The 27,620-nt window shown below is 50.1% G+C and overlaps 1 protein-coding gene across 2 annotated transcripts; it reads left to right on the top strand.

Annotated features, from left to right (window-relative positions):
• Positions 1-1,553: 1,553 nt before the first annotated feature.
• Clcn7 (chloride voltage-gated channel 7) lies at positions 1,554-27,300 on the top strand. Of its 2 annotated transcripts, none has more exons than XM_059270306.1 (25): positions 1,554-1,768; positions 10,917-10,985; positions 12,359-12,430; positions 12,558-12,623; positions 13,102-13,234; positions 13,586-13,695; positions 14,607-14,687; positions 15,943-16,005; positions 16,113-16,196; positions 17,280-17,373; positions 17,659-17,723; positions 18,228-18,344; positions 18,748-18,802; positions 19,478-19,538; positions 20,167-20,305; positions 20,910-21,003; positions 22,695-22,864; positions 24,100-24,151; positions 24,439-24,566; positions 24,788-24,873; positions 25,177-25,306; positions 26,091-26,150; positions 26,233-26,409; positions 26,805-26,885; positions 27,095-27,300. In XM_059270306.1, the coding sequence occupies exons 1-25, from the start codon at positions 1,631-1,633 to the stop codon at positions 27,179-27,181; spliced, it is 2,412 nt and encodes an 803-aa protein (XP_059126289.1). In that variant the 5' UTR covers positions 1,554-1,630; the 3' UTR covers positions 27,182-27,300. The 2 variants fall into 2 exon arrangements, with proteins under 2 accessions (XP_059126289.1, XP_059126290.1); XM_059270307.1 differs by lacking the exon at positions 1,554-1,768 and adding an exon at positions 4,854-4,946.
• Positions 27,301-27,620: the final 320 nt, after the last annotated feature.

Below are 27,620 nucleotides of genomic sequence, written 5' to 3'. Positions count from 1 at the left end.
TGCTGAGCTCTCTCTCCAGCCCACTCCAGCATCTCTCTGTTAAATGTAGCTTTCACATTATCCCTATTTCCTTCATTAAGTGGACACGTTCTTCTTTTCCCACTTCTTTTTTTGTTTGTTTGTTTGTTTTTGTTTTTTCGAGACAGGGTTTCTCTGTGTAGCTTTGTGCCTTTCCTGGATCTCGCTCTGTAGACCAGGCTGGCCTCGAACTCACAAAGATCCACCTGCCTCTGCCTCCCGAGTGCTGGGATTAATGGCGTGCGCCACCACCTCCTGGCTCCTTTCCCACTTCTAGCATCTTTTGTAAAGCCAACTGCCATGATGCTGCTGATGTAGTGCCCACGTCAGGAGACCCCAAAGAAAGGCCACCACAGAGCTGATATCCAGTGCAAAACACACAGGGGTTTATTGATAACAAGCAAGCCCGGGCTTGGTCTGTGTCTAACACTTGACATAGTGGGTGGAGGAGGATGGCCCTGAGCTCTCAGAGTAAGGGGTTTTTAAAGGGAAAAACCACAAGCAGGGTGGTACAAGCCCTGACATCATATGATTGGGTGAGGATATGTAACCTTTGAATTTACTGGTTGGGGGGTTACAGTTATCATTTTGGGGCAGGCCTGGACAAGTCCCAGGCTTTGTCTTTGAGCTACCATGGAGGCTGGCTAGCTGGCTCGCACGTTCACATTGACCCATGTACGTAGCTCTGAGTTGGTGAGGGGTCCCAGACAGTAAACAACTGGCTGAACCTTGAGCGGTCAGAGTATGTGCAGAAAGGGAGCTACTGCAAGGACTATGTCTTTTGTTCATGGCCCTCCCAGAAACTGCTTGCTCAAGTCTCAGGAAACTGAAATTGAGGCCTGATGTCTGAGAGAAGACTGACAGCCTGTTATGGCGTCTGCTTGGTTCTTTCACTGAAAAGTGAACACTGCACCATTTCCCTTCCTTCTCTGCAGAGTGCCACCATGATGATTACTGTTAGTTTCAAGTTTCTAAAGTTGCAGCATCAAATCCCAATTCTCGCCCCTGTGTATTTCAGGGTATATCTCTTAAGAACAACTTTGTTGATAGAACACCGATACCAAATTTAACCTTGCTAAAATCCTATTGCCTAAAGCAACCTTTGACAAGTCAACACCACATGCATGCACTGTCTTAGTCTCTTAGGAGGACGGAACCTTAGCCTTTCCTCGTCTGGAATGTCAGGGTCTCAAAGCCTATTGCAGGAATTATAGCAATGAGACTGCCCTCCTAGGCGCTTAGCACAGGAGACACGTGAAGCCAACTTGTTTAAGAGGGTCGATACCAGAACCCTTACAGCTAGTTTCTTTTTTTCCCACATTATCTTCTCTTCAAGGACTGAGCGTGCATCTCACGCTAGTCTCAAGCTAGTTCTTCAGAGTCTGGGTCACTGACTTCAGTAAAGACAACTGATACCGCTTTGAGAGTTCTAGCCAGGGCTGCAAGGATCAGAGAACCACAACTCCCAGAAGACCCTGCGCTCACCGACCTCTCTGGCCACCATAGTCGGTCACGTGGGCACCGATGGCCGATCACGTGAGTCCCGGGCGCGCGTCACGGGAACGCTGCCGGGCGGCCGGCTGTTCTAGTTGAGTTTGGTCCTCTGTGGGCCATGGCCAACGTCTCTAAGAAGGTATCTTGGTCTGGCCGAGACCGCGATGATGAGGAGGCGGCGCCGCTGCTTCGAAGGACCGGGCAGCCTGACGAGGAGACGCCGCTGCTGAACGGGGCCGGGCCGGCCGCGCGCCAGGTGAGGCCCGCGGGCTGGAGATGTGGCCGCTGCGTTCGCTGCCCCGGTCCTCAGTGCGCCGGAGGGGCCCAGGGAGGAGGCCACAGCTTTCTCCTCTGTTATTTTTTGTGAATCCCGGAAGACTTGTTTTTGACAGTTTCGCATCCATTACCCTCTTCCTTTCTTTCGCTTTGAACCCCTTCTTCCCATCCAGTCCCAGTGGGCACACCATTAGAGAAAATGATACCCTGTCCTTCAGCAATCATCAACTGTCATTAGCTCTGCAGCCAGAGACCCTAGGATTTTAACCTTTTAAATTGTTTTTGTTTTTTAAATTTTACTCTTCGTAGTGAGGGTCGAGCCCAGGGTTTACACATACTAGGCAAGCATACGACCTCTGATCTGCTTCCTAGCGTTTCAGGACAGGGTCTCACTGGTGTATCCCAGGCTGGCCATGAATTCATGATCCTGCTCCATTTTCTCAAGAACTTGGAAGGCCTGGACTACACGCCTGACAGTTTTCACAGTTTAAACGACAGACTTGCGATTTCAGTGAAAGTGTCAATCTCCTTTTCACAGGAGTAATTCCAGACATTTGGGGCATAATTGCAGTGACAAGTATTTCCACTCATTTTCTCTTACTACCTAATTGAATTTGAATTGGGAATGTGCAGCCAGACGTAATAAGTAACAAGTTAGAGGCCAGAGTATGCTCATCACTCAAAACACAGTTTGTGCCTTTAAATGCTTAATGTTTGAAAGGGGTTACTGTTTTGCGTATTTGCATGTCTTTGGCTCTCCTGCCTGTATGCATTGTATTAATTTTGAGTCAGGTATTTATGTGAATGTCTTGTTGCTAGTCTGTTTTATAACCATCCTTTACCATTTCTCCTGATTTTCGAGTTGTCTAACAAGCACTCCTATCATTTTAAAGGCTAAGAAGAACATGAGATCAGGCTGTTTCATCAGAATTTACATTTAGGTTTTTCTAGACCCTTAAAGGTACCTCAGACAATGAAAGTCAAAATCAGTTCCTTGTTGCTGGGAAGCAGCTCGGCTTCCTTTGAAGTAACGTCTGTGTACAAGTCTGGTCTGCTGCAGTAATTTGAAGTGACTATAGTAGAACGGTAGGGCTGTGTCAGAGCGTCTTAGGGTGTTTCTGGAAGGTGTGATTTGCTATCCCTGTTGTAAAGAAAGTAACATTGGGGGCTGGAGAGATTGCTTCGTGGCTAAGAGTGCTTGCTGCTCATGCAGAAGACCCAAGTTCAGGTCCCAACACCCAAGTCCAGAGGCTCAACCATCTGTAACCCTTTTTTTTTTTTTTTAAATTTAATTTATTTATTTGTTTGCTTATTGGTTTTTTTGAGACAAGGTCTCTCTGTGAAACAGTCCTGGTTGCCCTGGAACTCACTCAGTAGACCAGCAGGCCTCGAACTCACAGAAATCCACCTGCCTCTGCCTCCCCAGTGCTGGGATTAAAGGCATGTGCCACCACTGCCCGGCCCATCTGTGACTCTAGCTCCAGGGATCTGGCCACTGTCTCCTCTCCAGGCCTCCTCTACCTGTATAACACATACTCACTCTCTCTCTCTCTCCCTCTCTCTCTCTCTCTCTCTCTCTCAAAACAACAACAACAACAAAAATAACCTTAAGTTGGGTTTGGATTTCTCAGGATTGAATGGTTGTAGGTTTTGTTTTTATTTGTTTGGTTTTGCTTTTCTTTGCAATGGACCTAAGAGTTGGTTTCTTTTGAAAGAATGAGTTTATTTTTTCCCTAAATACCATTATAGCTTTTAAGTCTGCAGTTAATACAATTGATTGGTTGCTGTTAAACAACTTAAAGTAATTATGCACCTGCCCCACTGTGGATTTTGAGGTCTGTGTGCAGGTCACTGAGGTGCATAAGATAGCTTCCTTCCCTCTGGAAATAGGCCCACCTCCTTGCTGGTTCTATGTGAGGAGCCCTATAGATATAGGTGCAAAGAGTATTTTTGTGCCCTATATGAGTAGTGCAAGGCCCTGAGACAAGCTCAGGACAAAGAGTATATGTTTAGAATGCTACAATAGTTTGGGATATGGTGCAGGGTGTGGAAGTCCTGACCAGGCACATGACTTGATTTTGAGTTTGGTTTAGGTCTAGGAGAGACATGTGGGAAGCCAGGGGCTCCAATGCTAAAGGATCCTTGCCCTGCTTAGGTGGGCTGAACAAACACTGCCTACAGGTTGGGAACCCTCTGCAGTGGGCACCAGACCAGCCAGAATTTCAGGGAGGATCTGAGGCCTGCTTGTGCCAGTTTTCTCTTCTGTAAAAAGTTAATGAATGTTGGAAAACATGCTGTCAGTAGATACCAGTCATTAGTGAAGCCCTGGGTTCAGTCTCCCAGCACCACATAAAACTGGGTGTGGTAGCAAATAGCTATAATTCCAGCATGCAAGTGGTGAAGGCAGGAGGATCAGAAGTTGAAGGTCAGTGATTCTGAAGTGTCATGAACTAGATAAGACCCTGTCTCAAAACAAAACAAGCAATTGTGCCCCCCCCAACAAAAATCCCTATCAACTAAGGTATCTTTGCACTTGACATTTGTCTATGGCCCCCTCTTCAGCTGAATGACTTCTTGGTGCTGCTTTACTCAGGGAAAGTCTGTTCTGGATAATAGGCAGGCTCATAGTTAGGCATGGGGTGTCCTCATACTGCAGCAGGAGTCTTTGTAAGCTAGTCTGGAGTCAGGATCCTTTTGAAATAAAAAGAGGGACACAATGGGGTGACTCTGGGACTGAACATGAGCTTCTTATCCTGACTACCTCCTGGCATCTCCGGGGTTGGGTGGTGGTATTGTTGCCCGCTCAGCCAGGCAGAAGCAGGCCAAGCAATGAGGTAGTTGCTGTAGGTAGGATGGGCTGGGGCCCAGTTTAAAGCTCAGGCCCTACAGGACTACCTGGAGGCCAAGGCTTTGGGCCTTTTCTTAGGTGTGGGTGATGGTGGAATAGGGAGAGGGTGAGGTCAGCCGGGAAGTCATGGTCATGTGTGTGGGCAATGGGAAGTAGAGTATTCCGTGAGGCTGTTTGATCCCAGAGCAAATGGTGGTGTTGAGGTAGCAGTGTGTGTTTGCAGTCTGTTTAAATGCAGGGCATTTTTACAGGCCCATTTTGGGAATTGCCACCAGAGACACCCCCTCCCTCAGCAGAAGAGGGACCTCAGGTGAGTGTGGGACTGTGTTCTGCCCTGGTAACTTAGTACCACAGACCATAGCCTGAGGTGCTGTTGGGGAAGACAGGAGACCTGGGGCTGTTGGAAAGCTTCAGGGGAGGGTCCTCTGATTGTCCCCAGTGGCCCTTGGGCCCTGCTATCTTCTGGTGAGAGCTGTTCTTTCTCCTCCTCTCTCAGCTCCTAAGCAAGCCTCAGCCCAACAGGGTGTAGAGAGCTGAAGGACAGGGCCCTGGCAGCCTCCAGGCAGCCATGCAGGCCTATATCCACCCCCAAGCCTGTCCCTATGGCCCACTCCTCCCTGCTCTGGGCTGCTCTGCTTGGTATAGACCTGCTAGCTACTGCATCTAAAGTGGGTCTCTCTTCCCCATTCTGTCACCTTTGTCACATTTGTGCTGGTTGTATAACCTGCCTTTTTTTTTCTTTTGGTGCCCCCCCCCTCACTGCAGTAGTCTGGGCTTCTTTGGTGCTGAGCATTAGAGCCTGGCACCTGGCAGCTGCTGGTGGAGGTGGGACTGTACAGCTGGCAGTGTGCAACAGTGAAGAGCTTAAAAAAAAAAAAAAGGTCTTAGATAATGACATATGCCTTTAATCCCAGCACTCAGGAGGCAGAGGCAGGAGAATCTCTGAATTTGAGGCCAGCCTGGTCTACATAATGAGTTCCAGGTCAGCCAGGGCTATGTAGAGAGAGCTTGTCTCAAAAAAGTGTTAGATAGCCGGGTGGCGGTGGCACATCCCTTTAATCCCAGCACTCAGGAGGCAGAGGCAGGTGGGATCTCTGAGTTCAAGGCCAGCCTGGTCTACAGAGTGAGATCCAGGACAGGACAGGCACCAAAACTACATGGAGAAACCCTGTCTCAAAAAACCAGAAAAAAAGTGTTAGACATATAAAAATAGGGTGTCCAAGTGCAAAATAATGTTTTCCAACTCAGGTTCCACGAGAACTGGAGGATGGCAGAGTTCCGTGGTTGTCCTCATTTTTCAAATAAAATGGCTCTGTGTGTGTGTGTGTATACATACATATATATGTGTGTGTATTTGTAGGAAGAGCACATAACATCAATGTACTATCTAGGTTCACACACTATTCTCACCCATTCACCCCATAATGGAGATTGAACCCAGACTTCCTGTGTACTACACAGGTGCTCTACCCTGCCCACTTCTTTTATTTTATTTATTTTAATTTCCTGAGAAAAGGTTTCTCTGTGTAACAGTCCTAGCTGTCCTGGATTCTGGTTTGTAGATCAGGCTGGCCTTGAACTCAGAGATCTGCCTGCCTCTGCTTTCTGAGTGCTGGGATTAAAGGCGTGTGCCACCACTGCCAGGCAATATTTTATGTGGGGTCAGAGTATTGGTATAGTGTATAAGTCTAGTGTATAGTGTAGAAGTGGTTCAGGCTGGTCTTAACTCTCTGTGTAGTTGAGGCTAACTTTAAAAATTTTTTATACATTTATTTATTTTGTATGTATGTGTGTCTGCACATGTATGCCATAGTGGATGTGTGGAAATTGGGATAACTTGGAGTCAGTTCTTTCCTCCACCATATGGATTCAGGGAATTGAACTCAGATCATCAGGCTCTGGAGGAGATGCCTTTATCCACTAGCCCAGGCTTTTCATTTTTCACCCTCCTCCCTCAGCCTCTGAGTATCTAGTATTACACATTACAGTTGGACCACTACCTGTCTGCTATATTCTTTTTCTTTTTTCCTTTTTTTGGGGGGTGGGGTGGAGTAGGGTTTTTTGTTGTTGTTGTCATTGTGTTTTGTTAGTTTTGTTTTTGTCTTTTTTGTTTTTTAAGACAGGGTTTCTCTCTGTATCCCTGGCTGTCCTGGAACTTGTTTTGTAGACCAGGCTGGCGTTGAACTCACAGGAATCTGCCTGCCTCTGCCTCCTGAGTGCTGGGATTAAAGGTGCGGGCCACTGCCACCTGGCTCAGGTCTGTTTAAATTCTGCCTGCATGTATGCCTGCAGGCCAGAAGAGGGCACCAGATCTCATAGATGACTGTGAGCCACTTGCTGGGAATTGAACTCGGGACCTCTGGAAGAGCAGCCAGTGCTCTTAACCTCTGAGCCATCTCTCCAGCTCCTAGTCTGGTATATTCTGGTATAAAGGTGTGGGCCACCACCACCCAGCTGGTATATTCTTAATGTTGGGCAATTAGTCTCTAGAACTGTTTCATCTTGTAAAACTGAAACTGTACCCAGAGTTTTCTTTCCTTCTTCCCCCTTCAATCCCGGCCACCACCTCCTCTTATTCTCTGTCTTTATGGATATAACCACATTTTGGAGGCAGGCCTTAAACAGCTTTGTAGCTGAAGATGACCTTGAACGTTTGAGGGGACAGGTAAGGAGCAGAGACAGAATATTACCACAAGGGACGCACTATGTAGACCAGGCTGGCCTGCATGTGTGTCTGTGCACTGCGTGCATGTATGTCTGTGCACTGCGTGCATGTATGTCTGTGCACTGCGTGCATGTATGTCTGTGCACTGCGTGCATGTATGTGTGCACTGAGTGCATGTATGTCTGTGCACTGAGTGCATGTATGTCTGTGCACTGCGTGCATGTACGTCTGTGCACTGCATGCATGTCTGGTCAGCTCTGAGCTTTGCTCTTGTTACCTTTTTGGTGTGTGTGTGTGAGTGATTTGTAATTTTCCATTTTTTGCCTGTCAGCCATTCTCAAACGCTATGCTTTGCATTTATGTTCTGTTTTGAAAGTTACCTTTTCAGTCTTTTGGTGTGGGGGAATTTTTGTTTTATGTAACTTTGAAATAATTATAGATTTCCAGAAGTTGCAAAACTAGTCCTGAGCAGGCCTGTGTTCTCAACCAGTTCCTTTTAGGGTGGTATGTTGAGTAATTGTAGCTCAGTACTAGAGCACTGAGTTTGGCATTTGTGCAGTGTGTCTAGATCCCTGGGAACGTCCGTCTGTCCTTCCACTTCCTTAGTCATACAAAGCTCTAAGCCCTCTGCAGCTACTTCCCTGCAAGGAGGACCAGGTCCCTGTGCCCCACTGTGGTCTGTGGATTGTCCTCTGTCACTCATTGCTCTGGCGGCCTTCTCCTGATTTGGGCTTCTGCTTGCAGCTGCTCTATCATGGATTTGGGCCACTGCTTACCAAGTCTGGAGTCGAGGTTATCATGTAAGCAAGGACTGTCATGCTTACCCATAGCCAGCACCTCTCCCACTGTCCTCTTAAACTTTCCTGGTTTCATTTTCATAGCCTTGTGGGTCTGACTCTTGGCACCTGTGCTATAGTGGAACAATTGTTGATGGCCTTTGGCTTGTCTAGCTCTTCAGTGATGGGTGGAACAGACTGGCCACCTGCCCTTATCTCTGCTGTCCCCTCAGCCCCTGCTTCACTGTCCTTGTGTTTTCTCCTGGTCACTCAGCACCTAGGGGAAGTTCCCTGAGGAGGTGAACAGGTTCATGGTGGGTGACACTTCAAGAGCCCTGGGGGCTCAGTCAAGTTCCATGTTTATATGAAGTTCAAATGCAACCAGAGTACTGGTGCTGTCATCCTGTTCATGGTGGTCCTCAGAATAGACTGTCCCCTCTAAGGCATATAGAGGGTGGCCTGCTTATATGTAGCCTCTTGGCACAACTTGCCTGCCCCAGCATGCTTGGTATGGTGAGTCTGTCTTTTCTTTTCCTTCTTTTTTTTTTTTTTTTTTTTGGTGCGTGTGTGTTTTAAGACAGGGTTTCAATGTGTGTGTAGCCCTGGCTGTCCTGGAACTCGCTCTATAGACCAGGCTAGCCTCGAACTCACAGTGATCCACCTGCCTCTGCCTCCCCAGTGCTGGGATTAAAGGTGTGCGCCACCACCTCTCCATCAAGTCTGTCTTTTTTTAAGTGAGATTGTGGCAGGACTGGAGGGGACTCTCTAAGTGATCCTTGCCCTGCCTATCATGTGTGGGTCATGTGAACCAGGGTGACCAAACAGAAAACAACCTAACCAGGAGCAGCCCACAGTATCCCCAGCTGGAAAGTCCAGAAGTGGACATGGATTGGGGGCAGGGTGTGTCCCCTTCTAGGTTCCCTCCTCCCAGGTGAAATGGTTAGATGTTTGTCGCCTCCTCTGGTGCTCTTTCCTCCTGATACCTGTGGTACCTGACGATACTCAGGGTGGAGGTTGCCAGCCAAGCCCAAAGATGTGATTTAGTGATGCTTTCTCCATCCCCCAGTTGTGAACATGAACCTGTGCTTGTGTATGCACAGGAATGAGCGGGGGCCAGGGGCAGCCAGCCGGGTGCCTGACTTCCTGCACTCTGTCCCACAGTATGCCTTCCTCATTTCTGTCACCCTGTGTTGTAGCTGGTCGGTAGATTAGGAGTTAATCTATGATAAAGCTCAGAGGGAACCCCTGGCTGTGGTGAGCATACATACAGCTGTGGGATGTCTATGAGTCTCAGTCTGCTGCACCCCCAGAAAGGCTCCAGAGGAGGAGGAGCTCTTTCCTGTATATCTGGGGGTAAATGTGGAAGCACTTGACCTATCTGCAGCTCCAGGTCACAGTGCCTGTAAGAACAGGAGTCTGGGGTCCTGGGTGTCAGGAGCTCTGCAAGGGGTTCCGGTGTTTCTGGGATGGAAGGGTACAGGTAAAGGGAGCTTTGGGTGGCTGTGGGCTGGGAAGGGCAAGTTCCCAAAGCTTGTTGGGATACAATGTAGGGATGAACCATCCAAGGAGACAGGCGCCTCCTGGATTTCAGGGTGCCTGAAAAAGAAATGCTTGGGAGCTGGAGAGTTGGCTCTGCAGCTAAGAGCACATACTTCTCTAGCAGAGGACCCAAGTTCAGTTCCCACGTCAGGCTGCTCCCAACTCCAGATGAAGGGATCCAACATTTGTGGCCTCTACGGGCACCTCCATGCACATGCACATATTGACACACAGAATTTTAAAATAAATATTAAAAAATAAGTGTAGCTCCAGTGTGGCGGCGCACACCTTTAATCCCAGCACTCAGGAGACAGAGGCAGGCAGAGTTTGAGGCCAGCCTGGTCTACGTAATGAGTTCCAGGACAGCCAGGACTACACAGAGAAACCCTATCTCAAAAAAGCAATAATAATAATAATAACAATAATAATAAAATGTAAATGCTTGGGACCCCAGTGAACCTTGATAAGGGTCTTTGGAACAGGAAGGATAAAGGAAACAGTGAGGCTGGGCCTGCAGCTGCCTCAGGTCTGGAAAATAGCTCCAGGGATAATTCCAGTCCACAGCTGCTGGGCTGGCCTTGGAGCTCTGTCTTCCACGCTTGGTTTCCATCACAGCTACTTTGCTTTGTAACACAGTGAATGCAGGGCCACATGGCTCTTGCCCAGCATCTCAGAAGTTGGCCTTTCCTGTAGCCCCTACAAGCAATTTTGTAAATACCCAGGAAATAGTTGAGAATGGGCATAAGTGCCACCCTCCCCCCAACTTTTCCACCTACCACGTACTGGGCAGGTGTGAACTTAGCCAGGTTGGGACACTAACAATCTGGAAAGTGTCTTAAGAAAGGGCACTGGCTGCCCCACACCTACATCAAGCTGTACCACTACAAGAATTTCCACCCTTAGACCCACTCAACTGGTACAGCTTCTGCTTGGGAGGGCTGTATTAGCATGCTTGAAGCAGATAGAGGCCTAGAGAAACTGGACTAGACATGACTTTGTAGAGGTGGTAGGCAGGGGAGGAACCATAGCTTCATGGCAGTGGACACTAACTTGCTTGGACACATCCTGCAGCCCTTGGCCCTGGTGCATGGTCAGTTTCCTCTCATATGGAGCAGACAGGGTAGTATACTAAGGTGAGAAAAACTGGGCTTTCTGTCCCATGCTAGCCTTCTCAGGAACAGGCTGTGCATGTCAGGAGCAGACCTGGGTTCCAACACCCAAGGAGGGCAGGATGTGAGGGTGGGAATGAGAATGAGTTGTATTCTCCCTGGTGTCCTCATGACCTCTCTTCTGTTTGTAGTCTCATTCTGCATTTTTCCGAATTGGACAGATGAACAACGTGGAGCTGGACGATGAGCTTCTAGACCCGGTAAGTGGTGTTATGTCCCCTGCTCCGACTGAGCTGACCTTAGTGAAGGGAAGTGGAAGGGTAGCATGGTCAGCAGAGATGGCATGCAGAATATGGATGTGGTCTCTGAGGCCAAGTCACCAGCAGCAGCTTCAGATGTGAAGGGGTGGGCAGAAGCACTGTATGGAGGAGGCCATGGAGCACAGAGGCCTTTGGCAGGAGTGAGCTTAGTGTGAAGATATCTTACAGAGTACCAGAGTTCAGATCCTAACATCCATGTCAGGTGGCTGTACTTCCAGTTCCTGGGGATCCAGCACCCTCTTTTGGCCTCCATAAATGCCTGTACTCACATGCACATGGTTGTACACAGGCACACACATGCATACAGATAATAACAAATAAATCTTGAAAAGACAAACATGAAATGTTTCATGAGCCACTCCTCTTCTCTCCCCTGGAGTTTGCTTGTCTTTGATGCTGTCTGCTGCGGTTTTACTTGTCCAGAGGGCAGTGATGCAGAGTGTTCTCACATGCCTGAGGGTGTAGGTGTCCTCAGAGGCCAGGGGCATTGGATCCCCTGGAGCAGAGTTACAGGCTGTTCTAAGCCGTGTGGTGTGGATACCCAGAAACCAAACTTGGGTTTTCTGCTAGAGCAAACACTCAGCCTCAGATCATCTCTCCAGACTCCTGTTTTAGCTTCTTTAGTGCTTTTGTTGTTAATTTAGACTCAGGGATGGAACAGAGAGCCTTGGGCCTGCTAGGCAAGCATGCTGTCACTTAGCTGCCTCCTTTCTTGTTAGTTAGGTGCTTTGCTATGTAACCCAAGTTGACCTTGAATTTCCAGTCCTCTTGATTCTGCCTCCAGGGTGCCAGGATTGTAGGTGTGCTCCACCACACCTAGCTTTGTTGAGTGTTTCTAATGCTTTTTCTGTGTTTATAAGATGGTCTGTGGCCTGGCAGTGGTGGCACATGCCTTCAATTCCAGCACTTGGGAGGCAGAAGCAGGTGGATCTCTGAGTTCTAGGACAACCTGGTCTACAAAGTGAGTTTCAGGACAGCCAGGACTACACAGAGAAACCCTGACTCAAAAAAACAAAAACAAAAAAACAAAAAAATTCAGGATGGTTTGTGGACCTTTGTCCTGACATAGCACATCTGTTGATTTTTTAGGATGTTAAACTAACCTTATACTCCTGAAACAAACCTGTGGTGTTTGCAGGGTCCCATTGGAGGGTGTTTGTGACCATATCCCAGGGGATGGTGGTTTGTAGGTTTCTTGTGACTTCCCAGCCTTGAGTGTCAGATAATGCTGAACTATGAGATATGAGACTAGCCCCTTTTCTTCACCTTGTTCCTATTCTTAAAGAGCATGGGACTGCTTTTTTCTTCCACAGGAAGTGGACCCTCCTCACACCTTCCCCAAGGAGATTCCACACAATGAGAAGCTCCTCTCCCTCAAGTATGAGGTGGGCTCCCCATCCTCCCTCCTGAGCTCAAGCCCTACCTTTCCAGCCCTCTTCCCTGTCACCTGGCTATACTTGCACTCTGGTCCCTGGTTCAGTAATCAAGTACCTTGTGTCCTGGTCTGTGTAGAGCCTGGACTATGACAATAGCGAGAACCAGCTCTTCCTGGAAGAGGAGAGACGAATCAACCATACGGTGAGCAGGGTGGGCTTGTGGTTTGTTGGCCTGGGTGCTGGCATGTTGGGCCAGGGAGTGTCCCTGTTCCATCCCCCTCCCTTTTCTCCTCCGAGCCTCTGGGTTCTACTGCCACGCTTTCATGATTTGTGTATGGAGGATGGGGCTCTGAACATGTGACACCAGATGCTGGAAACTTGGAGGAGTGCTATAATCATCATGGCCAGTAAAGCTTCTGCAGATGGCAGACAGTGCCTCGAATGCTAGTAGCTAGTTGTGAATTTGTAGGGAATGTTACTTACCTCCTTGTGACTTCCTGTGGCCCTCAGTGGTCATTGAAACATTGGCTGGAGGCTGTTGTTAGCAGGTTTGGGCTGAGAGCTGAACTTTGTACTGTGTGTGGTATAGCCCTTGAATCTGCCAGCACCAGAGCAGTGCCCAACAGGTGCCTAGCTGCAGTTCCCACCATGACTGCACCATGTTTCCCATCCCTGTCTAGGCTTTCCGGACGGTGGAGATCAAGCGCTGGGTTATCTGTGCCCTCATTGGAATCCTCACAGGCCTGGTAGCCTGCTTCATTGACATTGTAGTGGAGAACCTGGCAGGCCTCAAGTACAGAGTCATCAAGGACAGTATCCTCCAGAGACACTCAGCATGGGGCACATGGGGTGAGGGTTCATTAACAGAACCCAAGCATGTGCCTTCACAGGCAGGCAGTAAAGAACAGCAGGCCCAACTCCGTGGAAACTACCCCTACCATACACACACACAGCTCAGCATATGGGTGGTGTGTTCATAGTCAGGCTGTGAGATGATGTCTCTAAGTTGTCCCCTTAGCACCATGGCCTGCAAGCTAGTCAGTAGTTGTGCTGGTCCAGGTCATGAGATGATCTGGGCCGGATAGACCGGCCATAATAGTGAGACAAGCAGGGCAGTTATGTGCTCCAGACGTGCAGCAGTACCTGTCCTTGACGATCCCTGAGACATCGACAAGTTCACAGAGAAAGGTGGCCTGTCCTTCTCCCTCCTGCTGTGGGCCACGCTGAACTCCGCCTTCGTGCTAGTCGGGTCCGTGATTGTGGCCTTCATAGAGGTAACGCCACTGTGTGTAGGAGAATGGTTACCCTAGATCCAGAGTGGGCACATGTCTCGGTGAATAGATGGGCCCTCTGTCTTACCCACCATGGACCCTGTTAGCTTATGAGGATGAAGGCTTTCCAGAGAGCACCACAGTGTGTACAGATGAGAAGTATTCAGTCAGAACAGAAAGAACACCGGGGCTTCCTCAGCTTGACTCCTAGTGGTACCATATTTAACCCAACAATACAACTCTCACCCAATATCCCCTGGCCACCCAGTTCATACCCAGACCATAGGTGTACCACACCTACCCCGTATTCACATGTAGCTAGAGCTAAATCTTTCAGGGCCTTCACATAGCTAGACAGTGAAGTATTCTAGGACCTACAAAAACTCAGGAGTTTGGACAACTCTTGCAAGGATCCAAGCAGAGGGGGCAGCAGGACCAGCCATTCCCCAGGGAGACTACTCCCATCCCACAGATGGCCCCTCCAAAATGCATCTTCGTTCCAAGGCTCCCAGGGGTCCTCCCTTCTCCAGCTCCCTCTATGTTCCTTTTCCTTTTTGTGTAGTGATGAAAGAAGGAATAGACAACATCCAGAACCTTCTATGTGGATGTAGACCAGCTGTCCCATATATAGGAAGTTTTAGTTCCTGCTTGGTACATGATGAGTGTCTTGTCCATCCTGTAGTATTTCCTTCATCTAGCTAACTTGGGGATACATGACCACCAGACTCTACCCTTAGCCCTTTACACATGCCCATTAGGGTTTTTTCAGGGGTCTCTCCATTCTGGGCTGGGGTAAGGAGAAACCTCTACTTCCTGATGTGAAGCCCTTCTCCACACCTGCTCCCCATGTTTCTTGTGGTTGTAAGGCTGCACCCCCTTACTCTACCTGCTCAGTGGCACTTCTGTCTTTCCAGCCAGTTGCTGCTGGCAGCGGAATCCCCCAGATCAAGTGCTTCCTCAATGGGGTGAAGATCCCCCACGTGGTGCGACTCAAGGTGAGGTGTGCAGGATTTCTGCTGGTTTAATTAAGTCTGTTTTTGCTTGACCCTCCACACCTGGCACAAGCTCTGTGCACACCAGCTGTTGTGTGTGCACACATCAACCTCTGAAAGTGTACATCTGAAAGTGGCAAAAGCTGGTCTTTGTCTGCAGTCAGCGGTGCAGGAATAAGAATGTTGTGATTGCAGTCATGCAGTACACGTCTGTAACTCAGGACTCTGAGTGTTTCAGAGCCAGAGGGGCTAAGCTAGGCTTGGAGACGGTCTGCCTTCCTTTCCCTAGTTTCCAAGTTTTCTCTCATACTCGTAATGTGTAATTTATTACTAGTTGTTTTTGCCTGACCAGACTTTCTGCCTGAGTCTGGACAGACACTGCCTCCTGTCCCTGTCTCAGAAGGCAGGTGAACATTGGATGTACTCCCTTGCCTAATACTCCATCGCCTCCCTGGGGTGCTCCCGGGCCTGGTGCCCTATAGCCAAGGAAAGGCAGTGTAGTCACATTCTGGAAAGCAAGAGACCTGTGCTGCTGCTCTGCTGTAGAATAGGGTAGACATGATACTTTTGGGCATAGCACTGACTTGTTACCCATACTAGACTTAGTGGAACACGAATGTTTTGCTAAATACCTTTAGCTAACAGACTAGGTTTAGGAGGCTTCCTCAGAACCTGCATTGAACATGATATCCTTCCCAGGGGCCCCGTCCTACCTGCACCAGGGGCCATGTATCAAGGGAAGCATGTATAAGTTGTTTTATTGTTAATGAGCCCAGATGACAGAGTAGCTTTCTGTTCACCCTTGACTGCCCTGAGCATCCACCAGGCTCATGCAGTTCAGGGGAGTCACAGTCCCTCAACCTCCATCTTCATGGTTCTTGGCCTGATACGGGGAGGAATACTGGGGTATCCGTGTAGTGGGTGCTCAAATCTCCAGGTGGAAACACCTGTATGTTCATGGGATGGGGGCCATACTATCAGTCCCGGCTAGTAGTTGTCCCCAAGCTGTACTGGGCCTAGAGCAGAGGCATAGTCGTAGGGCAGGGTTGAGCCTCCTCCCTCAGGGCCCCCTAGGGATATCAGCACTAAATTCCCCCAAACGGATGTGAAACAGCACCCTGGGTGCTGTTCCTACATTTGTAGTGTGGGTGGATGATCAGTGTGAGTTCTCAGCAACAGTGCTGGCTCTTCTTGAGCCCTTGGGGCTCAGGCATGTATATAACATGTTTATTCAAACTCTGCGTCTTCTTGTTTCCAGACGCTGGTGATCAAGGTGTCCGGTGTGATTCTGTCTGTGGTAGGGGGACTGGCTGTAGGAAAGGTAACAGAATGAGTGATACTGGTCCCTTCTGAGTCTGAGTTTCTGTCTTTGGGAGGACACCAAGACCCATGCATGGCCTCTGAGTACTGATTGCTTTGTGCTCTCAGGAAGGGCCAATGATCCACTCAGGTTCAGTGATCGCTGCTGGGATTTCACAGGGAAGGTCGACATCACTCAAGCGAGATTTCAAGGTGAGTACTTCCATATACACATGGATGCACTGGGGATTCACAGATGTGTCTCAGCTGGTCTCCTGCCCACGCAGTCTTCATCCAGACCTCTGGGTCTCCCTCAATATCCAGTTCCTGCCGGGCGGTGGTGGCACATGCCTTTCATCCCAGCACTCAGGAGGCAGAGGCAGGCGGATCTCTTGAGTTTGAGGCCAGCCTGGTCTACAAAGTGAGTTCCAGGACAGCCAGGACTGTTACACAGAGAAACCTTCTCTCGAAAAGAAAACAAACAAACAAAAAAAACACATCCAGTGCCTGTCCCTATCTCTAACTCTAAGGACAACCTGGTCTGTTCCCAGTCCAGGTAGTTACAGACCATGTGGACTCTCCATGGTCAGTTCCTAGAATTCTGGTGTTATATGCTAGTGTGATTCTGTTGAAAAGAATCTATAGCTCTGACTAGCTTCTCAGAGGGACAGTCACTTGAGGGAGGTCAGAGCTTTAAATGGCTACTCAGGTACATGGTACAATTTTATCATGTTTCTCACTGTTACCAGCAGTAAGATGGGCATTACACTAAACTTACATGTTAAGTCTATAGCCATCTCTTTGAAACAGTCACTCTGTATAACCCAGGCTGGCCTTGAACTTAGGAGCTGAGGTGCCAAGGATGCACCACTAAGCCTGACTGAACAATCCTTTTTAAAATCAAGAGTAAGTTTAGATTTTCCACCCATTGGATTTTCTCCAGTTAGTAAGGTAGAGCTGGAACAAGAAGTTCATAGACTTCTTGCCTGTATGAAGTTGGGTCACGGTCACAAATGGAATCCTGTGGTTATGTTCTCAGCTGTGGGGACATGGGCACCCCAGCTCTCCTGTTTTCTGTCACTATCTCTAGTATTGCTTTCTGAATCCAGTAGCTACTGTTGTGATTATAATGATGTGATTGTTAGAAAAGGCTCCCTGCCTGATTATCTAGAAAAAAAGGTCCTGCCTCTTACATCTCTTGTTTGGTCCCTTTGGTGGGACCTGTTTCCAACTTCCCTTCCTGTGATAAGTGACCCTTCAGAGCCTCCCTCAACACCCTCCATCTTTCTCTTTCAGATCTTTGAATACTTCCGCAGAGACACAGAGAAGCGGGACTTTGTCTCAGCTGGAGCTGCAGCTGGAGTGTCTGCTGCATTTGGAGCCCCTGTGGGTAAGGAGGGCCAGTTCCACCTCATCTCTGGCTATGCCCTTGGGTGCTTTGTGGTTGGCCAGGATGGGGAAGCAGGGCTTTTCTGTAGGCATAGTTCTGATGTTTGTAGACAAGTGCCAGGTGAGGGTGTGGGCAGTGTCTTACAGCCACCAGCTGTGGCCTGGTACCAGCTAGCAGCTTCCCTGTGTTGTGTTCTTAATTCCCTGGGGCCTCTGTTGGGCACTGGTAGTGGGCAGGTTGCCCTATGGCCTGGGTGACACTTTAGACCTGCCACTTGCCTTCTAGGTGGGGTTCTATTCAGCCTGGAGGAAGGTGCCTCCTTCTGGAATCAGTTCCTGACATGGAGAATTGTAAGTGCCTGAGGAAGGCGCCCTCTGGCCAGGGTGATCATGCTTCTCCCTCCCTTGAGGACTCGTCATATAGTCAGTCCATCCTTTTGTATTGTAGAATGCCCCAGTGGGTCCAGTAGCTCTACACGTGTCCCAGGTGTCCTTGGTGCTGGGAACCCCAGAAACACTACCTTCTCTTATGTCCTTCATTGGCCATCTCTGCCCAGCCAAACAGTAGACCCAGCCCCACTTGGCTCCAGCACCCTTCTTTTTGTCTTAGATGGGGTATCCAGACACACAGCTTTCCAAATGACAGGAAGTCCCAGCCTCTGTGTCTGGCTCTGGCATTCAGATGAGAGTGTTCTGTATAACTTGGAGCCTAGGTGGGCCAGATGTGGCTTTGAGGTGTTTGGGTGGGCCAGGTAGAGCTCTGAGGACACTGAGTACTGAGTGGGCCAGGCAGGGCCCTGAGGGTGCTGGGTACACCAGGCAGGTTTCTAAGGCTCTGGCTTCTCTCTGCCACAGTTCTTTGCTTCCATGATTTCCACCTTTACACTGAATTTTGTTCTGAGCATCTACCATGGAAACATGTGGGACCTGTCCAGCCCAGGCCTCATAAATTTTGGAAGATTCGACTCAGAGGTAACTTGTCAGCCACAATGTCCCACCTTGCCCTTTCTGGTGCTAACTCAAAACCCTGTTGGCTGAGACTTGAACATGGCTTTGGAAAAATCTAGTTCTTAGCAGGGATGTTGAACTCTTGCTTGTCAGTTTGAGGACCCTGTAGTAGTGCTCTGGGAGTGTGCATAGGGTCTGCTCCCTCAGGGCTTTGAGTGTACCACAACTGCAGTGTGAGACTCTCCAGTATTAAGTGCCAGGCTGCACAAGGTTATAAGGTCTTCTCAAAGACTATTTATCTCACATATGGACCTCTGGTTCTGTATAAAAGTGCTAGAAGGTTCAGTGCATATAGACAGAGTCTCTGTTCAGTCCTGTAATTTAAGCAGCAATTTCTTAAAGCCTTTACTTTTTCCCCTCTGCACAGAAAATGGCCTACACCATCCATGAGATTCCTGTCTTCATCGCCATGGGTGTAGTGGGTAAGGCCCCTCCCTATAGCATGGACCAGAGTCAGCCTGTGTTGGGAGGATGGATTCCCAGCTCCAGAGTGCTGCAGGTCTGGAGTTGTCTTTGTCAGGATCTCCATCCTCACTTCTAGGCCCTGCCTTGCTAGAATTCTTATGCAGGGGTGGGCACTTCAGAAAGACCCCAGAGCTTTACTTCTACTGTGGCAAAGCTTCATTCCACAGGCAGGGCGGGGGGCAGAGGCAAGTATTTACAACATCTACAGGGTGAGGCCTCCCTATCTAAAACACTCAGGGCCTGAAGTGGTTCAGATTTCCTTTTTTTTTAACTCCCAGAAATCATCTCCCCCCCCCCCCCCCCCCCCGGGTTTCTCTGTGTAGCTTTGGAGCCTGTCCTGGATCTCGCTCTGTAGACCAGGCTGGATTTGAACTCACAGAGATCTGCCTGGCTCTGCCTCCCAGTGTTGGGATTAAAGGCGTGCGCCACCACCGCCCGGCACCTCCCAGAAATTTTTTTCCTCCCATGCTCAGCTCATACTTCTCTGTAAGAAGCTGAGTGGAAGGCAGAACAGACTTAGTGACATGACTGGGAAGCCATCTGACAGTGCACCCTCGGCAGGACCGTCCCACTTCTGGGGGCCACCACTGTCCTCCCTGTGAAACTAACATTAGTCTCTTTTCTGGTCACAGGGGGCATTCTTGGAGCTGTGTTCAATGCCTTGAATTACTGGCTAACCATGTTTCGAATCAGGTGAGAAAGAACCCCGTTTTGTGTGCCAGATTGACTGGTACAGGCCCACTGGGCGCAGGAAATGGACAAATTGTAGCAGCCTTGTCAGTGATGATCCTTTCCTGAAGGTCTACCCAGCTAAGCTGCTCAGGATAAGTCAGGAATGTGTGGCCTGGGGGAGAGGGACAGGAAGTGGGAGTGGGGGAGGGGCTGGAGGAGCTTCAGAGGCGGAGTGCTCCTCCCCGAGAGACATTCCTCAGGTCCTGAGGTCTGAAAGCTAGCAGATCAAATTTGTCATGGAGAGCAAAGCCCTAGGTGAGTTAGCTGCTGACTACTTTCTGCCTGGGGTGCCGGCCCTTTTATTAGAAGAGAAGCAATCAACTTTGGGAAGACACTGTCTTCCTGTTTTTTTGCACAGGTCTTAGCTGCTGTGGTGGTGTAGCAGAGTGAGTCGTTACTGAGTAGTCTGTAGCCATAGGGAGAAAGATAACCCCAGGAGTCTGGGCTGATTGATCATTAAACCTGTGTTGTTTTGCCCTCTCATCAATGGGTTCTGGGTCAGGTTGCCATGGCAACTGCCAGGAGCAGGGTAGGTGAGGCTACCCCTGAACATCCCTGCAGCAAAGTCCACCCTGGCTTTGGTCTCTAGGTACATCCACCGGCCCTGCCTCCAAGTGATTGAGGCCATGCTGGTGGCTGCTGTCACAGCCACAGTGGCGTTCGTCTTGATTTACTCATCTCGAGATTGCCAACCCCTGCAGGGGAGTTCCATGTCCTACCCGCTCCAGGTAGGCATAGGCCTTGGGCTGGCCCTATGAACAGGACCAACTCTCCTGAACTCTGGTTTCCCGGAGGTAACAATGTTAGTAGGCCTTAGGCTTGTTCTGCATGTAGGATCCCATAGTAAGCTGAGGCTGTCTTTCAGGTGCTTGGGGAATGGGTGGTAGTACTAGACTGATCTCACCGTAGTCATTTCCAGACACCTTCTGGAGAGAGCTTTAGAATGGGGCTCAGTTTAGATTAGAGAAGTACATACCTGTAACTGTACAGAAACCGTATAGGGATACTTGTAGCAGCTCATAAAACCCCCAAACGAGAGCTACCTCTCTTCTTAGGCAAGCAAATGATGTGTCCCTCCATGTAGTAAATGGCACTCATCCCAGAAGACTGGGCCTACTGGTTCCCAGGGCCAGTGTCCAACTGTTGATTCCGAGGCATTGCTCATGAAGTTCCTAGTTTCCTGTTTCTTCTGGATAGAGGGACAGATGGACCTCCATCTTCCAGAGAGGTGGTCATCCAGTGAAGTCCTGGCTGAATTAAACTTGAGCACTCAGCAGCACAGGATCTGCCCTGTGGCCATCTCCCTCTGTGTCCTTTCTCTCAACTCTACAGCTCTTCTGTGCAGATGGCGAGTACAACTCCATGGCTGCAGCCTTCTTCAACACCCCTGAGAAGAGTGTTGTCAGCCTTTTCCATGACCCACCAGGTATGTGCAGTTAGCATGGCTAGGACTTACTGAGGACAGTGGGCAAGTTCTTGGCCCAGAGGTCACTGCCCTGGGCTAGGAGTGAGGAGTCATCTCTGGTGTGGTGAGGTGTACTGGAGTGCAGGAATCAATGTTGCAGAGTTGGAGACATGGGGTTGCACAGTTCTGCGGAGTACCTGGTGGCCAAGCACCTGGACAGGGACTGACTGGGGTCCCCATCTTCTCCTTTCTTCCTGAGGATAGTCACCTGAGTCACCTCCATCTCTCTCTCCAGAAGAAAACCCAACCTGGTGACTCCATGAGCAGGCCTTTCTGGGCTCCACCACACTCCTGATAGTGCCTAGGGCTAAGCCCTGCACACCGTGCCCAAGCAGAGCTGGGCATCCTTAGGCCTGTCTCCAGCTCCTCCCCTTCTGTGTTCGTTTGCTGTCTGTTGCTGTCAGTGGTAAAACCCTGACCAAACCAACTTGGGAAGGAGTGGTTTATTAGCTTAGAGAGGGAAGCTGAGGCAGAAACTGAAGCAGACTATGGAGGAACACTGCTTTCTGCTTGCTCAGCTACCGTCCTTATACAGTCCAGCCCACCTGCCCAGGGATCATACTGCCCACAAGAATGTTGGATCCTCCCACATCAATTAGCAATCAAGAAAATGCCCCCCCTGCCTCCCTGCCCCCCCCCCAGGCATGTCCAAGCTAATCTGATGGAGGCAGCTCCTTCGTTCCCTCTTCACAAGTGTGTCAAGTTGACAACTGAAGTTAACCATGATATCCATCCTGCCCACAGGGACAGGTGTTTATAATTGTTGCCTGTCATAAGGCTACTGGGGACTTCCTGTTTGGGAGGCTGTCCACGGGAAAGGATCATGAAAATTAATGGATAAATTTGGTGTAGAATAAGCCAATGGTCTTCCACACATAGACCTCTGCCCTTCCTGACCTGGCCCTGCTAACCTCAGTAATCTGTGCTATGGTGCTCTTAGCCACACAGACTGGCGCATCCCCTAATCCTGGCCGTCACATAGGCCACTGTGGTTTCTCTCTATTTGGCCGTACTTCTCTGGTTTCTCACCCACAAATATAACCTCAGCATCTTGTCTACGTCCCAGGTCTTGGAGTTTGACCACCAAATTACAGTAGCTGGGAGTGGCTTAGGGGCCCAGTAGGACACGTCTTAGTCACCTCTCACCTCTGATGTTTTCCCTAAATTGGTAATTGTTGCTGGGCTCCCAGACTCAGGCCATGCTCAGGCTCAGGCAATCTGTCCTAATGCAGCTGGCATATGTAAAGTCACACCAATTGTGAGTCCAGCTGAGCTGGAAGTCTGCTGCTGCTCGCAGGAGTGTGGGCTTCCTCTTTCTCCTAGACGAGGGCCTCCACATGGGACAGAGCACATTCACTGCAGGCTCTTGGTCATTCTGGGGAGTTTGGTGCTGACATGGAGCCTGGGTGGTTCCTGAATTTGATACCTATGCTGCCAGCTTGAGGTCACCTTGCTGCACTTCTCACATCACTTCTGACTCTGGGGACCTGCCCTTCACCTGGAGAAGCTGAGAATGCAGAGTTTCCTGGGCACCACTGGGAATCTGGTTCTCAGGATGGAAGCACATGGCCGGCAGGCCATCCCTGCCCAGCAGGCCATTCCTGCCCAGGCCTGAGTCCCAGCTACAGCTCAGTGACCTTCCTTTTCCCTAGGCTCCTACAATCCCATGACGCTAGGCCTATTCACTCTGGTCTACTTCTTCCTGGCCTGCTGGACCTATGGCCTCACAGTATCTGCTGGTGTCTTCATCCCATCCCTGCTCATTGGGGCTGCCTGGGGCCGACTCTTTGGCATCTCCCTGTCCTACCTCACAGGGGCAGCGGTGAGTTGGGAGAGGCATGCCAGAGCTCCACTGCTCAAGTGTTCTGGTGACCCTAGGAGCCAGAACAGGGGAAATCGGGGTATCTAGTGCAGGTGGACAAAAGTTCTGACACTATCAAGTAGTCCTGTCGTGTAACTGGAGACATGTTGGGGAGGTGAGTGAGACTATAACGAGGGAAAGGAGCCCAGGTCCTCCAGCACTGACCTGCATGTTGGGGAGGTGAGTGAGACTATAACGAGGGAAAGGAGCCCAGGTCCTCCAGCACTGACCTGCATGTTGGGGAGGTGAGTGAGACTATAACGAGGGAAAGGAGCCCAGGTCCTCCAGCACTGACCTGCATGTAGGCCTCCTAGCCCTTCCTCTCACCAGCTACTGGTGGAGCTTGGGGTTTCCATCTGTGTGTATGTTTTCTCACTTCAATCGTTTGAGTGAGATTGACAAATGATAGAAGGGATAACAACATGAAGCCCATATCTGCCCCTCCCCTGTCCTCAGGCTCAATTGTCTGTCTAAATCTCCTTTTGGTTGGGTTCTGTCTCTGAGATGTGATTCATAAGAATGATTGCTTTGAACGTAAACAGTTCAGTGGCATTTACTAGATGCTTAGCGTTGTGCAGCCATCACTTCCAGCTCCAGAGCTCTTTCTTCACCTAGACAGGAACCCTCTGCTAGTCAGTGCTGACCCCATCTTCCCTTTCCCAGCTCTAGTAGCCTCTAGCTTCCGTGCTGTCTCTGGGCTCATCTGTTGCCAACACTTCCTGGGGCACACAGTGTGCACCCTCATATGTCTCTGCAATCTCCAGTTGCGTGTGATGTCTGCTTGTTCATCTCTGTTGTAGCGTGTCCTAGAATCCTTTCACAGCTGAATGTCTTTCCTTGGGTGATCCAGTGTGTCTGCGTGGGCAATGGCACCTTGTGCATACTTTTGCTCTACTATCCTCCTTCATGTAGGTTTCTCAGCACAAAGCAAGCACAGTCTTCTGAACTCATAGGTGTGGGCAGGTGGTAGGTAGAGTTTGTATACCTTGTCCCTATTCAAGGCACACCTAGCTGGAACATTAACACACAGGTTGTAGCAGAGGGCACTGGAGTAGAATGTTCTGCATGTGAGCCTTGGAATTCACTCCTGTGTGTGGATCAGTAGGCCCAAGCATAACATCTGCACTGGAATGCCCTGGCAGATTTGGGTGAGGGTTGCCACTGCCTCTGATACTCAGCCGTGTTGCCTCCCACAGATCTGGGCAGACCCGGGTAAATATGCCCTGATGGGAGCTGCTGCTCAGCTTGGTAAGCCCCAGTTCTTGCCCTGTTTGGTGAGTGGTTCTCACTTGTACCCTGCCCACCCATTGTGAGTTCCACCAAGACTGGCCTTTGCCATTCATGTGAGCAAAATAGGACGTGAGGCAGGTGAGGTCATCAGCCCCATGGCATGGCCAGGTGGCAATAGTCAGGGCCCAGCAGTGACCATCCTTGCCTCTGGGGTCTGGAAAGATAGGCGGGTAAAAAGACTGCAGACATAGCAAAGCTGGGGATCCTGTATTAAGAGGGATAGGGGCTTATGACTACCCCCACAGGTGGGATCGTGAGAATGACCCTTAGCCTGACAGTCATCATGATGGAGGCCACCAGCAACGTGACCTACGGCTTTCCCATCATGCTGGTGCTGATGACTGCCAAGATTGTGGGCGATGTCTTCATTGAGGTATGCAGCATGAGAGGGGTGGTTTGTCCTCTGCTTGCCCTGGATGCTAACCTTGTAGCCTTACACTGGGGTTTGAGGAGCCTGCAGCAGCTGCAGAAGAAAGAGAGCCCATTGAGCCACTCCCATATGCCCTCAGGACTAGGGCAGTTGTGGGGCTCTGAGGGAGGCAATGTGCCTTCAGGACCCCTGGGCAGTGTTCTAAATCATGACTCTGTACCCAGGGCCTCTATGACATGCACATCCAGCTGCAGAGTGTGCCCTTCCTGCACTGGGAGGCCCCGGTCACCTCACACTCGCTCACTGCCAGGTATGGCCAGCTGGCCTGCTAAGCCCTCGTGTTCCTGGGTGCTGTGGGTGGATGTGGACAGGGAAAACACTGAATGTCTGTGGAGAGCCCAGGTACCAGGGTTCCCACTATAGCTGGTCCATGGCTGGTTTTCCAGTGCCTGGTTAAGTCTGTAGCATGGAAATGGGGGTCTTGGGGTCCCAAGTCTGACAGCTTCATGTCTGTCAAGTATTCACATGATACTAAAGCTCTTAAGGAAGTACCTTGACAGCACATGGTATGAATGCCACAGAGATAGGATCATTGGGTTGGACCTCTTGGCAGGGAAGTAATGAGCACACCTGTGACCTGCCTGAGACGGAGAGAGAAGGTTGGAGTCATCGTGGATGTTCTAAGCGACACAACATCCAATCATAATGGATTCCCCGTGGTGGAGGATGTGGGAGACACCCAGGTACTGTAGGCACCTCTCTGAGTATCAGTTCTTTTTATTTTGTGCCCATGAGCAGCATATATTGGAGGAATTCATCATGTAGTTCACCTGATCAAGATACTTTTATTTTTTTCAAGATTTATTTTTATCCTGTTTATGTGTTTTACTTGCATGTGAACCACCTGCATGCCTGGTGCCTGCAGAGGCTAGAAGAGGGTATTGGATCCCATTGGAATTGGCATTACAGATGGTTGTGAGCTACCATGTGGGTGCTTGGAATCAAGCCCAGGTCTTCTGCAAGAGCAAAAGTGCTCTTAACCACTGATCTATTTCTCCAGCCCATGAACAGGAAATGTTGTGTTGGATAGAAAGTAAAATCTCTCTCTTAGCTGGCATGTCCCCACAGACTACAAGCCTTGTGTAGTTCTGACGGGACTGGACTTCTCAGTCATGGTGTTGGTGGCTGTGACATCTGTCAGGAGGTGCCAAAGAGATGTGAGACCAGCTATGTTTACCCCCGGCCCAGTTCTTACTCTGTTGGGATATGTTGGACATTGGCACTGGTGGCTTGAAAGAAATGTGGGAAACATACTTGGCTTAGGTCTTGCTACCTGTTGATTCCATTCTCAGCAGGTGGCTTCCATGCTCTGCTGACGAGCCCTGTCTCAGATACTTTAGGGATTAGCAGGATTGTGTGTGAGGGATGCCCACTTCAAGGCCTGTGCTTAGAGGTGACCACTAAACAGCAACCGGGGGCCAGAGTTTCCCACTGCAGTCTCAAGGCCTCTGACTCTTTCCTCTCCAGCCAGCCAGGCTCCAAGGCTTGATCCTGCGCTCCCAGCTCATCGTGCTCCTGAAGCACAAGGTGCGCCCTGCAGTCCATGGGTGGGAGTGTCCTGGGCACCATCCTTCATAGTGGCAGATACATAACTGGCTGCTGCCTGCAGGTGTTTGTGGAGAGGTCCAACATGGGGCTGGTACAGAGGCGGCTGAGGCTGAAGGACTTCCGTGATGCCTACCCACGCTTCCCCCCAATCCAGTCCATTCACGTATCCCAGGATGAGCGGGAGTGCACCATGGATCTTTCTGAATTCATGAACCCCTCTCCCTACACAGTGCCTCAGGTACTTATTGACTCAAAGGAGTTGGGGGCAGGGCTGGGATATGGTTGACCTCCAGGACCCAAGCTTGATGCCTTGTATACTCTGAAAAGGTAGTAAGGAGCCTCTGGAATCTCATGGAGTAACTGCTGCCAGGTAGAGAGGAGGCCTTCAGGGATGGTGCAAGTGGGGCTTGCTGCCTGGGATGGGCCGTCCGACCAGAATTTATCAGGGACAGCCTGAGAATTTGGGCTTCAAGTAGCATTGGGCCTCAGAGAACCCCACTAGTAGCACAGAGGGGCTTGGAGTCAGGTATGGAGGGAAGGGACAGCTCAGGACTCTGGAAATGCCTGGTTTGGGGGTGGAATCCCTTTCCACAGTGGAGTGAAGTGGGCTAAAGGCAGTTGACTACCTTGCAGGAGGCGTCTCTTCCTCGAGTGTTCAAGTTGTTCCGGGCTCTGGGCCTGAGGCACCTGGTGGTAGTAGACAACCGCAATCAGGTAAGGCTGCTCTCTGTCCTGCCAGAGAGTGCTGGAGCTGCCTCACACTCTGCTTCCTGTATCGCTGCTCTGGTGTGGGTGGACATTGGGGCTTGTCTGTCTCGGGACAGTGACCCTTGGGACCTAGCCTGTTGGTGCACGCCTACTTAGCACTGGTATGTAAAGTATGCTATCATATGGAGGGAAGTGACCTGGTGTTGTTTCTGCAGGTGGTCGGCCTGGTGACTAGGAAGGACCTGGCAAGATACCGCCTAGGGAAGGGAGGCCTTGAAGAGCTTTCACTGGCGCAGACGTGAGGGTTGGCTCTACCCTTGTGCAGTGGCACCCGAGCCCCTCTGCACCTCCTCCCAGGGTCCCTGGTCTCAGCCAAAGCCTTGCCCCCTGGGCAGTGCAACAGCAGGAGCAAATGCCCTCCCTGGGCCTGGCTGGTGTGGGGGCCAGACCCTTTGTCTTGGGCAGTTGGTTTACATCATCAGCACTTTCCTTGTCCCCTGACCCCTCCACCCCTTGGACTTGCCCCTCTCCTGGGTTCCTTCTCCAAGGATGAAATGTGTGTGATCACACCCCTTGTGGCTCACTTCTCAGAGCCAATAGAGGCTGGGGTGTGTGTGTGTGTGTGTGTGTGTGTGTGTGAGAGAGAGAGAGAGAGAGAGAGAGAGAGAGAGAGAGAGAGAGAGAGAGAGAGAGAGAGAGAGAGAGAGGGGCAGGCAGGCGTGAGCTACTACCTATTGCTGT

The sequence above is a fragment of the Peromyscus eremicus genome, chromosome 8a (assembly GCF_949786415.1).
Source record: "Peromyscus eremicus chromosome 8a, PerEre_H2_v1, whole genome shotgun sequence".
Lineage (NCBI taxonomy): Eukaryota > Metazoa > Chordata > Mammalia > Rodentia > Cricetidae > Peromyscus > Peromyscus eremicus.
Note: the sequence above shows the minus strand (reverse complement) of the source record. Positions and strands in the feature narration are given on the sequence as shown.